The sequence below is a fragment of the Spinacia oleracea genome, chromosome 3, assembly GCF_020520425.1.
Source record: "Spinacia oleracea cultivar Varoflay chromosome 3, BTI_SOV_V1, whole genome shotgun sequence".
NCBI classification, from domain to species: domain Eukaryota; kingdom Viridiplantae; phylum Streptophyta; class Magnoliopsida; order Caryophyllales; family Amaranthaceae; genus Spinacia; species Spinacia oleracea.
Window position 1 is genome coordinate 81,607,614 of NC_079489.1, and position 12,363 is coordinate 81,619,976.

Consider the following 12,363-nt stretch of genomic DNA (forward strand, 5'->3'; position numbering starts at 1 on the left):
CATATCCCATTTTCAACGCCTGGATCTGGGCGCCGAAATCTTCGGCGCCCAGCCCTGGGCGCTGAAAATGCCTGGGGCCGTTTTATCTCCGGATTCTTTTTGGATCCGTATCTTAAAATCTATCTTTTCACACACCCTTTTCCTATAAATACAGCCTCAAAACCAACGTGAAAAGGGACACACAATTGCATAACCTGAGTATTGACTCTAGCCTTAAGCCTAAGCCTCACGCTGCGAAATTGATCCGGCGTTCTGTCGCAATCGACCCAAAAGTCGAACAGAACGCATCCTGCCCCTTGTAGCTTGATGAATTAAGCCTAAATACTGGAACATTGCTTGGAAACCCGAGATTCGTTAAATAAAAGGAGGAATAGCAAAGCCAAGTGGTTAGTTTTCTGAGAACCACAACGCACCTCTCAAGGGTGCGTTGTAATGTGTCCCTCATATGATTTAATCGCTTTCATCACCCTTTTATAAAATTGTCAAACTATTAACTTGATTGATCTATCACGCCTAAATAAGATAATACCTTGGACAATTGAATTACCATGCTAGGTACCTTAAATCAATCTAAATAAGAAAAATCACGATCGATTTAGTGTTATGTGTTGCATATTTCTAAAATCAATTCAGAATAGTTTAATAGTTTAACGCATGTCCCTTCAATTATTTATGCTGATCTAGTAAGGATAACCTGCCTCTGGAGTATTATCGATGAGCACTACTTTCGGTAGCTATAGTCCCCCGAACTATCAATCTCTGCCCTGCGGGTGTACGTTGAGCCATCCCCACACCAGGGATCACAAGGGAACCTATGGCCGTCGTGGTCGAACATAATTGCACTCCCTTTATGTCACGATAACCGGGTTTTGTCAGTTTTTCTCATTGTCGTTAAAAACTGAATGGCGACTCCTATATTACTAGTCGATTGGGTGTAAACTCACAGGAAATCCAATTACACTTGATCTGACAACGTCACGCCCACGAGGGACGAGGTCACGCATTAGCCTCGTGCTTTTTCGACCCCCTCACACCTCCATATCTGGAAACTGGATGTCATACTTAGCCACAAATGAAGTAACTTTCTCCATGTGAGAGTCCCATCCATTATCTCTCATCTTTTGCAAATTGCACTTTGTTACATCAACCATGGTCATTGCATTTACAATATATTGATCATGCTTCTGCAAAGCCTTATTTAACTCATTTGTAATTCCAAATATACTAACCATCAAATGCGCAACAAACAAAAAATCAAAAGACATCAATAAATGAGTGATAGATTAAGCTCTATTTGAATCAAGTTGAATGGAAACTTCTCCTATGGAATCTAGTGACTCAAGGATCGTTGGATACAAATCAAGCACATTCAAGATTGTTTTAAAGTGAGACCCCCAACGAGTGTCACAAGGTCTACCTAAGCCAAGTTCTTGATTCAAACCTGTTCCCGTTTCAAGATCATCTGAGGAAAGTGCATCCACAACATGTTGAGCTTGTATCTTTCGAAGAAATTCTTTCTTTTTTGGTGAACCACCCACAAAATTTAACAAGGGAGAAAGGACATCAACAAATAGCCAAGCACAATCGATATTCTTCTTAGCAAGAGCAACTTGTGTCAATTGTAATTGATGAGAAAAACAATGAACAAAGTATGCACAAGGAGATTCATTCAATATTAAAGTTTTAAGTCCATTGATTGAACCTTGCATATTGCTAGCACCATCATAACCTTGATCCCGAACTCTAGAGAGGGACAAAGAATACTCCATAAGTAAAGACTCAATAGCCGCTTTAAGAGTCAAGGAAGTAGTATCAAGAACATGCACAATACCAATGAAACGTTCACATATTTCTCCCTTTTTGTTGACATACCTCAAACAAAGAGCCATTTGCTCTTTATCAGAAATATCGGCAGACTCATCGGCAAGAATAGAAAAAAAACCTTTACCAAGTTCTTCAAGGATTGATTTAGTTGTCTCTTTGGAACAAGAATTGATGATATCCTTCTGGATTTCAGGAGATGTGAGTTGACAATTACCAGGGGCCGACTTGAGAACCACTTTAGCATAATCAGGATCGTGAGCGGAAAGGAGTGTCAACAATGAATAATACTTACCCCTACTCAATGAAGTTTTTTTTCCCATCATGACCACGTAGAGGCAATCCTTCACTCAAAAGCCACCAGATAGTTTCAATTGAAGCTTCTAGCCGCGTCCGATAGACATTTCTAGCTTTCACCGATTGATTAGACAAAGCGCTAGTAATGGAAGCCTTTTTACTTTTGAATGTCTCCATAGCAAGCATAGCATTATTGTGAGCACTCATGTGCAAACCCACATGACTCTTGAAGGCTTCAGTTTTATTCCAAGCACAAAATCCCTCATTAACAAAAGCATCACCTCCAGCAGTATCTTCACTCTTGAACAAGTAACAAATGAAACAAAAAGCCTTGTTCTTTGAAACACTATACTCAAGCCAAGGTCTCCAAGTCTCAAACCATTTGACATTAAAGCGACGCATTTTCTTCCCAAATGAAGTTTAAGGAAATACAAAATCATCAGGTTGACAAGGCTTTCTTAGAATGTATGTTCTCCTTACCAAATCTCTATCACTGGGATGAAAATGAATTATCTTTCTCCTTAATCCGGGGTCATGTGGAAGGTGGACAATGTCAAAGGCACTTAATCTTTCATCATTTTGAGGGAAATTATGTGGTGGACAAGGATTTTGTTCATTTGCTTGAGGCAAAGGAAGATCTTGTTCACTTTATAGAAATGGAGGAAGGTTTTGTTGAGTGAGGAGGATTTTGTTCACTTTCTTGAGATGGAGGCAAATTTTCTTGAGTAGGAGGAACGTTTTGTTGAGTTGGAGGAACATTTGGTTGAGTTTCTTGAGATTGAGGAGAAGCTAAATGGGTAGTTCTTTTGGTAAAGAAACTTGAAATATCCCTTGTATTTTTTCTCTTCATTCTGAAAATTGTAACACCCATCAAATCATTAATCAACCCCAAATTTCAATTGGTTTATATCAAACTATATCAAACTACATACTTACGTAGTGTAATATTCCATCCACAATCAAACAAATATACTCTAGATTCATAACTAACAATTCATAAAATAATTACTTTGCATCTTAAGTACTCTTTCTAACCCTTTGAGTCATTGACCATTGTTATCAAGATAGTTTCTTTGCCAATTATTCATAAGTTATAAGTATTATTATTTAAACGTACATGGAAATCAATCATTATCAAGAATAGCTTAAATCCAACAAGTAGGACCACTAAGGTCCACAACTCCACAAATTATATCAAAATCCAAAATTATTATATCAATAATGTCTTAAATCCCACACGTTTTGGTCTAAACAATTCTAAACAAGGAATTAACTTAATCATAATAAACATTAACAAATAACAAACCAATGATTTCATATTCCATTAAATATTAATGTAAATCAGTAATCATAGAACTGGACATAAATATAATGACTTCAAAGTTCAAAAATAAAATTAATAACTTGAATTGAAAAACCTTTAAAATTAGAAAAACAAAATTAAAAAACTCACTCTTGCTCCGGCAGTCCGAATGGACTGAAACCCTGCCGTCGACTCCTCCTGCCGCCACCGTATGGATCGAGTGGTGGAACCGGCGAGCTGCCCAATTCCCAAGTCAAACACGACAACACCCTAAATCCCCAATTTAGAACCCTAATTCCCAAAATTCAAAAATTCTCAATTGAAAAACTGATAAATTACCGCCAGCAAAGAATATGGGCCAATACTACTGTCACGTTTCTTCCCCACCGGCCGTCGGTGACTGCTGACAGGGCTGGGCGTCGTCAATATTCAAGGTTGTCGACTTCGTGACTCGTGAGTACTCATGGAAGGAGAGAGAGACACAATTGATAGAATAATTGAGGAGAGAGAAATAATTTTGAAAAACAAATCAATTTTTTTTGGGAATGCCGGTCAACTCACGTGCTAGGCTGGTAAACATTGTAAAGTGTGAAAAGTTGGATTTTGGTGGGGCACTTATCCATGTTCACGTCAATTTTTGGGCAAGTTTTTTGATTTTTTTTAATAACTGACCAACTTTTTAAAAAAAAATAATGGTGAGGCACGTGCCCCACCATGCCCCACCATAGGTCCGCCAATGGATGTAAGAGTTGACAAAAAGTCCAACTCCATCTTTCAGTTATATTGGTTAAACGTAAACATAGGATTTGCATATATCTTAGCTTCTTAACCATTCTTCTCTTGCACTTATACTAATTAACTGTAGCCAACCCCTACTATTTACACCTACGCTTGTCAAATATTCATTTGATAAAGACAAGTTGTATGCTCGTGGCGACGACTGGTGGGGTGCAGAGGACGATGATGGCAATGGTGATGAGGGAAGCAACAACTAGAATGGATAAATATTGCCTTCAATTTTATTTTATTTAAAAGTTACTGGATTGAAAGGTTATAGGTAAAGGAGGACTATTTTTGGAAGGGGTGATTAATAGTTGGATTATTCTGAATTAATCAATAGTTAGGATTATTTTGGGAAGACTACTAATAGTTCGGATTATTGTTGTTTATTTTTTCTTTTAAAAAAAATCATAAATCACAAATTATTTTAACTAGTTTGTGCCCGTGCGATTTTATGGGTATCTATAAAAAGTATAAAAATATCTTAAACGATGTTGCTAGTTAACTACAATGTTTATTGTGTGGCAATACCAAAACGTAAAAAATAGAGTAATGTATAGGAGTACAAAAAAATGAAACAAGTAGATGTAAATTGGTTTTGTAGCTTAAATTGAGTTGTACATAGGCCTCGGCCTTGCTAGTTGTTTCCTTCTTTGGCTTGGAGTTTTCCTTTCTAGAAGGTTCATTCCTCGCTTTAAATAGTTTCGGTTGTAATCACGTTTTTGAATTTTGAATATACATTTCACTTACTTACCCAAAAAAAACCAAAAAATATATAAACATTGTATGTGTCTTAAGCAAAAAATAAAACCAATGAAAAGGAAAGAAAAGAAAATAAAATAACAATTTCGAGTTGCGTTTGAGAGGGTTCGAAGCAGGAACCTGTCCCTCGTCTTCGACGCCATGGAAAGACCTCGCAATTGCAATTCACAGAACCAGAAAGGGAAGCAATCTGTGCAAGATTCCTCAAAGCGACCTAATACTCGTGCAAGTACAAAGGAACAACTAAGCTCAGCAATAATGAACAACAATGGCGATTCTGACAAAAATGAGAAAAGTGACGATGAATACACAGAAATTGATTACTCATAGGAGAGCCTGATTCTCACTCCAAGAGCTGCACTAAGAGATTTACAACACCAATCTCAAGTTCGTGATGACTTTAATGCCTGGATTAATGGCCTCAATTCAGGTACTGATGTTCGAACCCATTTTCAATCGAAAAATGGCGGGAATGATAATATGATGAACTCGAATATTAATATGAGCAATTTGCGACAAACTAATGATAATTCCACCATTCCTTTTATGCTTAATGATGATAATCTGAATGATAATAATCTGAATGATAAACCCCCCCTGTCTGTATTGATGATGATGATATAGCAGAGGAAGTTAGTTTTTGGCAATCTGCTGTTGTTTGCTATATTCTAGGTGCGAACCCACCTCAACATGTGATGGAGGGTTTCTTTCATAGAATTTGGGGGAAATTGGGTGTTGACAAGGTTTCTCTAGTTGGGAAAGGGATTTTTCTGGTCCGTTTCACCACCATGGAGAATTGTGCTAAAGTGCTTCAGGGTACTGCTCAATTCTTCGATTCTAAACCTTTGATCATCAAGAAATGGTCACCTGATATGGCTTTGACCAAGGAAACAGTGAAAACTATCCCAATCTGGATTAAACTGCCTGGTTTGGAGGTAAAATATTGGGGAGAGAAGAGCCTAAACAAGATTGCTGGCCTGGTAGGATCAGTGATCAAAGTTGACCAAGCCACTTTGAAAAGGGACAAGTTGATGTTTGCTAGAGTCCTGGTTGAGGTTGAGATTGCTCAAACCTTCCCTACCAACATTCAGTTCATGAATGAGAAGGGTGTCCAGCTTGAACAACAGGTAGTCTATGACTGGCTTCCCATAACTTGTACCAAGTGTAAGGGCATGGGTCACTCATCTGATAAATGTGTAGCTAACATAAAGAAGCCAGTGGTCAGAAAGGTTTGGGTTCCAAAACAACAGATTGCCCCACCAACTGTTGTTACAGCTGCTTCAACACCTGTTCTTGAGGCACAGGATGAGGGATTTATTCAAGCCACAGGATTCAGTAGGCAAAGATGCCATGAGCTAAGGCCAGTTCAAACCAGAAACAGTTTCACAGTGCTTCATGGATAGGATAACTTAGATGAGGTGGTATCGGATGACATTGTGATGAGAGAAAATGGGGGTGCATTAGGTCAGGGGGTGAGATCCCCTGTGCCTAATGGATAACATCCTTTGTTGGAATGTGAGGGGACTGAACAGGAAGGATTAACAATTAAGGGTGAGGAAGTTCATTCTTTCTCATCAAGCAAAATTGTTCAGTCTCCTTGAAACGAGGGTTAAGACTCCTAAACTAGGGGATCTATACCTTAATGTTTGTCCAGGGTGGTGCTTTACTACCAACCTAAGCCAGCATAAAAATGGGAGAATAGTGGTTGGATGGGACCCTATTTCTTTTGATGTTGATGTTAAATTCATGAGCTCTCAAATGGTGCATTGCCTTGTTACTTCTAAGCCTGCTGGTCACACTTTTTGGTGCAGCTTCATTTATGGACACTCTGATAAGAAAGACAGGGAGGCTCTTTGGCAGGACCTTTCTCACTTTGCTACCTCAATTTCCTTGGCTTGGGTGATCATGTGTGATTTCAATGCCATCATGGCTATTGAAGATAGGGTGGGCTCTCCTGTAAAATGGGGGGAAATTCAACCAATGAGATCATGCATGTCTTCTTGCAATCTTGCCGAAGTTAAAACTATGGGGAGACATTTCACTTGGACAAATAAGCAGGATGGTGCAGCTAGAGTTTTCACTAGGATTGATAGGGTCCTAGCCAACTCTCAATGGGAAGATATCTTCACTACTGCTGAAGCTACTTATTTGCCAGAAGAGGAGTTTGATCATTGTCCAATGATCATGAGCTGTTATAGAGTGGTCCACCAGAAAAAGCCTTTTAGATTCTATAATATGTGGGTTACTTCTGAGCATTTTATTCACACAGTTCAGGAAAACTGGAGCAAGCCAGTTCATGGTTGTCACATGTTTAGGGTTATTCAGAGACTGAAGTGGATTAAGACTGACTTGAAACTACTTAACAAGAATGGTTTCAGCTCAGTTGAGGCTACTGTCATCAGAACACACAATGACCTTGTTCTTGCACATAATGCACTTCATGCTGCCCCTATGGACAGTGTTCTAGCCTCAGTGGAGAAAGCTGCAAGTGAGGCCTACAGAACTGCTCATCACAATTATCTATCTTTCCTTCAGCAAACAGCCAAACTACAATGGCTCCAGTTGGGGGATGATAACACCAGACTGTTTCATATGAGTATTAAGCATAGAAGAAGGCAAAATAAGATCAACTCCATCCATGATCAAGAGGGTAATTGGATTCAGACTAGTGATGGGGTGCAGCAAGCCTTCACTCAGTTCTACAGTTCCCTTTTTGGTGACTCCCACTAGTAGAAAAAACCCCTGTTGCAGCCCCCTTGTTGCAGCGTACATGTATAAATACGCTTTAACAACCAGTCGGTCAACGCGGGTCAAACCCTTTAAAGGGTTATCGCAGCGTACATTTTAGTTGTTCGCAGCAAATGTGTTTGTTGCAGCGTACAAAATAAAAGCCCGCAGCAACAACCCGACTTTATTGCAGCGTACATGTTATTGCCCGCTGCAACAAGTCCGCGTTTCAAAATTTTTTACTTTCCTAGGTTGCAACAAACCGCGCTCAAACGAGCGGGCTCAAACGTACGTTGTTCCTTCTCTTCTAGCTCCAAGCTTTTTCCCTTAAACAAATATCCAAGAAGCCGTCGAACTCAGCCCTGCGTCGCCGTCGAACTCAGCCCTGCGTCGCCGTCGAACCCAAGCGTTGCTCAGCCCTGCGTCGCTGTCTTCGCCGGTGTGTGGTGTTCTCGCCTCATCTCCCCCATCCCGTTCAATTCTCGCGCGGCCTGTCACTGAAAGATATATTCTTGGTCGGCCGGGGGTTCAGCATCTCCCCGTCGCGTCGTGGTTCCGGTGGTTGCTCGGCGTCGTGGTTCCGGTGGTTTCTGTATGGTGTGTTCAATTTCTATTTTCGTTTTTTATTTTCGTTTTCAGATTAGGGTTCAAATTTAGTTTTTGATTTTCGTTTTCAGATTAGGGTTCAATTTTAGGTTTATGATTGACAAAATCACATAGTTTTGAGTTCGATGATTTATGGGTTTCTTAGGGTTTGTTCAAATGATGTTTATGGGGATAAAGTCATAGCAACCAGTGCAGTGTTTGGCACAGAAATCTGGCCGGCTGCTGAGTATGGTAGAACCATGTATACCATCCGTCAGAGGATTGGTCCTCTCTTCATGAAAATGCAGAAGCGCTTTGGAAACCTTGATTATGCTGGTGAGTTGTCTGAGAAGGATATTATTCGCGCTGAAAGGAATTCTGGTTTTATCAGTGACCGTGTCAGAGAGATTCAAGTAAGCCAACCCAACCTCTCACCACACTACTTAGTACCTATATCATCTATTCATCTGTAAACTTATATTACAGTTTTTATTTCTTTGCAGCGCCAAAATTACCAGAGAAAGATGGAGACTAAAGAAAGTAGGGAAAAGGACCTCCGGGAAGGCCTCCAACTTTACAAGTATTTATCAATCCATTCTTCTGTTTGCTGTTACTCAGCTGTTTAATTATGTTATTTCATCTTCTTTAATTTTCTTGTTTTTTATAACATCAAAGGAGCGGAAAATACGAGGAAGCACGAGAAAAGTTTGAATCTGTTCTAGGTTCTAGGCCTACTCCAAATGAAGCTTCAGTGGCTAGTTACAATGTTGCTTGTTGCTATTCTAAGCTTAATCAGGTATTACTCGTCTCCCTCAATCCTCTTCTTCCTCAGTTATTTTCTACTTTGGTTATTATGGGATATCCAATTATGAGTACCCTGGTTGATGTGCTGACAATTATTTTTGTAACACAATCGAGCCTGAAATAATTAATACCCTGTATTCCGTGGGTTTAGTCGAGATAACAATGTAATTTGATTAGGAACTGCATTGTGTCCTGAAGATTTAGGGTTGTGAGTCACGATTAAAGAAATTAAGTTAAGATGTATGTTTGCATTAAAGGTTGTTGTTGACTTCTTAATTTATATGTAGAGAATAAGTCAATCAGACATGTATGGCATGATTAATTTTCTAAAGTTAATGTAAACTTGTTTTCTTGCAGGCTATCACTTCTACTGGGACAAAGAAGGGCGAGTTGTTTTTGGCTGATGTCAGCACTAAGTTGACAAACAAGAATATTACCACCGATGTGAAAGTTGATACCAACTCCAATGTGAGTTTGTTTATTTGTATTACTACGAATTGATTCTATGATACATTACGGTTTCATTGGTTTATAGGTTTTTATAATTGGTAATTGTGTAAAATTTGGTGACAGATAGCATTGCTTTCTATGAACATCTTGTTTTACATAATTGGAATCTATTGTAATCTGATTCCAACTTCTTTGCTGTTTCCGTCTTCCGCTCCTAGCTTTTCACCACCATTACGTTGATGAACCTGCCCCTGGCTTGAAGGCTATTTTTAGTTTCCGTGTTCCTGATCAGAGATCTGGCAAGGTACCATACAATTATCTTTCTAGTATTTTCTTACCTAAAGAGGCATGGTTCAAGATACTACGGGATAATGGTTCTAATTTGTGGAGTATAAATTATGTTAACAGGTTGAGCTTCAGTATTTGCATGAGTATGCTGGCATCAGCACAAGCCTTGGTTTGACAGCAAACCCCATTGTCAACTTTTCTGGTGTTTTTGGAAACAGTACTCTTGCTTTGGGTACTGACCTCTCATTTGACACTGCTTCTGGAAACTTCACCAAATGCAATGCTGGGCTGAGCTTTACTAATGATGATCTCATTGCATCTGTGAATGTGTAAGTAGTTTTTGTTATACTAATCAGCAGATTATCACTTTGGTATATCCACGTGCAACATTTAATTGCTGTTCAGAAATTAAAGAAAGAGAATCACTCCTATTCTCATTTAACAATTTTCATATTGGTAATTCATATTATCTCTATATGCGTGTATCCTAGAAATAAATTTGGATTCTGCTTGTCGAAAACTACTTAATAATGTTCTAATCTTTCACCTTTGGCTGTTGTTGAGTGTATCATTTGAAAGCTGGATACTGGATATACATTTCTGATACACTTGTGATTTTGTTTACTTTTGGGTACTGCAGGAACGACAAACTGGACATCTTTATACTCATTTCAATCTATTTATTCACATTTAAGGCTTATTGGGTCGTTATAGGTCATATTAAGGCTAAAATGAAGCATTTTCCCTCCCAACTTTGAACTAAAGAACCTAAGGACTCATTTTATACTTATTACATGTTTAATATGAATAGTTTTAACTTTCTAACACTCATTCCAATCTACTTATGCAAATTTAAGGCTTGTTTGGTCGTTATAGGTCATATTAGGCTAAAATGAGGCTTTTTTGCTCCCAAATATGAAATAAAGAACCTTAGGACTCATTTTAAACATATTAAATGTTTTATATGATTAGTTTTAACTTTACAAGACTTAATCCAATCTATTTATGCACATTCATGACTTCTTTGGCCGTTATAGGTCATATTTAGGCTAAAATGACATTTTCGCTCCCAACTTTGATCTAACGAACTTAAAAACTAATTTCAAACTTATTACATGATTCATATGATTATTTTTAACTTTCTAGGACTCATTCCAATCCATTTATGCACATTTAAGGCTCATTGTGTCGTTATAGGTCATATTTAGGCTAAAATGACATTTTCGCTCCCAACTTTGAACTTAAGAACCTAATGACTCATTTTAAACTTATTATATGATAAATATGCTTAGTTTTAAGTTTCTAAGACTTATTATAATCTATTTATGCACATTTAATGCTTGTTTTATCGTTATAGGTCATATTTAGGATAAAATAAGGCATTTTCGATCCCAACTTTAAAATAAAGAACCTAAGGACTTATTTTAAACATATTACATGATTAATATGCTTAGTTTTAAGTTTCTAAGACTTAATCTAACTACTTATACACATTTAAGGCTTGTTTGGTCGTTATAGGACATATTTAGGCTAAAATGACATTTTCGCTCCCAACTATGAACCAAAGAACCTAAGGACTCATTTTAAACTTACTAAATGTTTTATATGCTTATTTTTAACTTTCTAGGACTCATTCCAATCCATTTATGCACATTTAAGGCTCATTGTGTCGTTATAGGTCATATTTAGGCTAAAATGACATTTTCGCTCCCAACTATGAACCAAAGAACCTAAGGACTCATTTTAAACTTACTAAATGTTTTATATGCTTATTTTTAACTTTCTAGGACTCATTCCAATCCATTTATGCACATTTAAGGCTCATTGTGTCGTTATAGGTCATATTTAGGCTAAAATGACATTTTCGCTCCCAACTTTGAACTTAAGAACCTAATGACTCATTTTAAACTTATTATATGATAAATATGCTTAGTTTTAAGTTTCTAAGACTTATTCTAATCTACTTATACCCATTTAATGCTTGTTTGATAGTTATAGGTCATATTTAGGCTAAAATGAGGCATTTTCGCTCCTAACTTTAAAATAAAGAACCTAAGCACTCATTTTAAACTTAATACATGTTTAATATGCATAATTTTAACTTTATAAGACTCGTTCCAATCTATTTATGCACCTTTAAGGCTCATTAGGTCGTTGTAGGTCATATTTAGGCTAAAATGACATTTTCGCTCCCAACTATGAACTAAAGAACCTAAGGACTCATTTTAAACCTACTAAATGTTTTATATTCTAGTTTTAACTTTCTAGGACTTATTCCAATCCATTTATGCACATTTAAGGCTCATTGTGTCGTTATAGGTCATATTTAGGCTAAAATGACATTTTCGCTCCCAACTTTGAACTTAAGAACCTAATGACTCATTTTAAACTTATTATATGATAAATATGCTTAGTTTAAGTTTCTAAGACTTATTCTAATCTGTTTATGCACATTTAATGCTTGTTTGATAGTTATAGGTCATATTTAGGCTAAAATGAGGCATTTTCGCTCCTAACTTTAAAATAAAGAACCTAAGCACGCATTT

The 12,363-nt window shown here is 37.5% G+C and overlaps 2 protein-coding genes and 1 pseudogene across 2 annotated transcripts; 2 read left to right on the plus strand and 1 right to left on the minus strand.

The window, feature by feature from the left end:
* Window positions 1-1,028: 1,028 nt before the first annotated feature.
* On the minus strand, window positions 1,029-2,520 carry LOC110797204 (uncharacterized). The gene is made up of 3 exons (XM_022002300.2): window positions 2,239-2,520; window positions 1,357-2,165; window positions 1,029-1,224 (listed from the first exon to the last, which is right to left on the minus strand). Exons 1-3 carry the CDS (start codon window positions 2,518-2,520, stop codon window positions 1,029-1,031), a joined length of 1,287 nt encoding a protein of 428 aa, XP_021857992.2.
* Window positions 2,521-6,721: 4,201 nt separating this feature from the next.
* LOC130469813 (uncharacterized) lies at window positions 6,722-7,693 on the plus strand. The gene has a single exon (XM_056839303.1). It carries the CDS (start codon window positions 6,722-6,724, stop codon window positions 7,691-7,693), a length of 972 nt encoding a protein of 323 aa, XP_056695281.1.
* A 329-nt stretch (window positions 7,694-8,022) lies between these two features.
* LOC130469147 (mitochondrial outer membrane protein porin of 36 kDa-like) lies at window positions 8,023-10,640 on the plus strand (annotated as a pseudogene).
* Window positions 10,641-12,363: the final 1,723 nt, after the last annotated feature.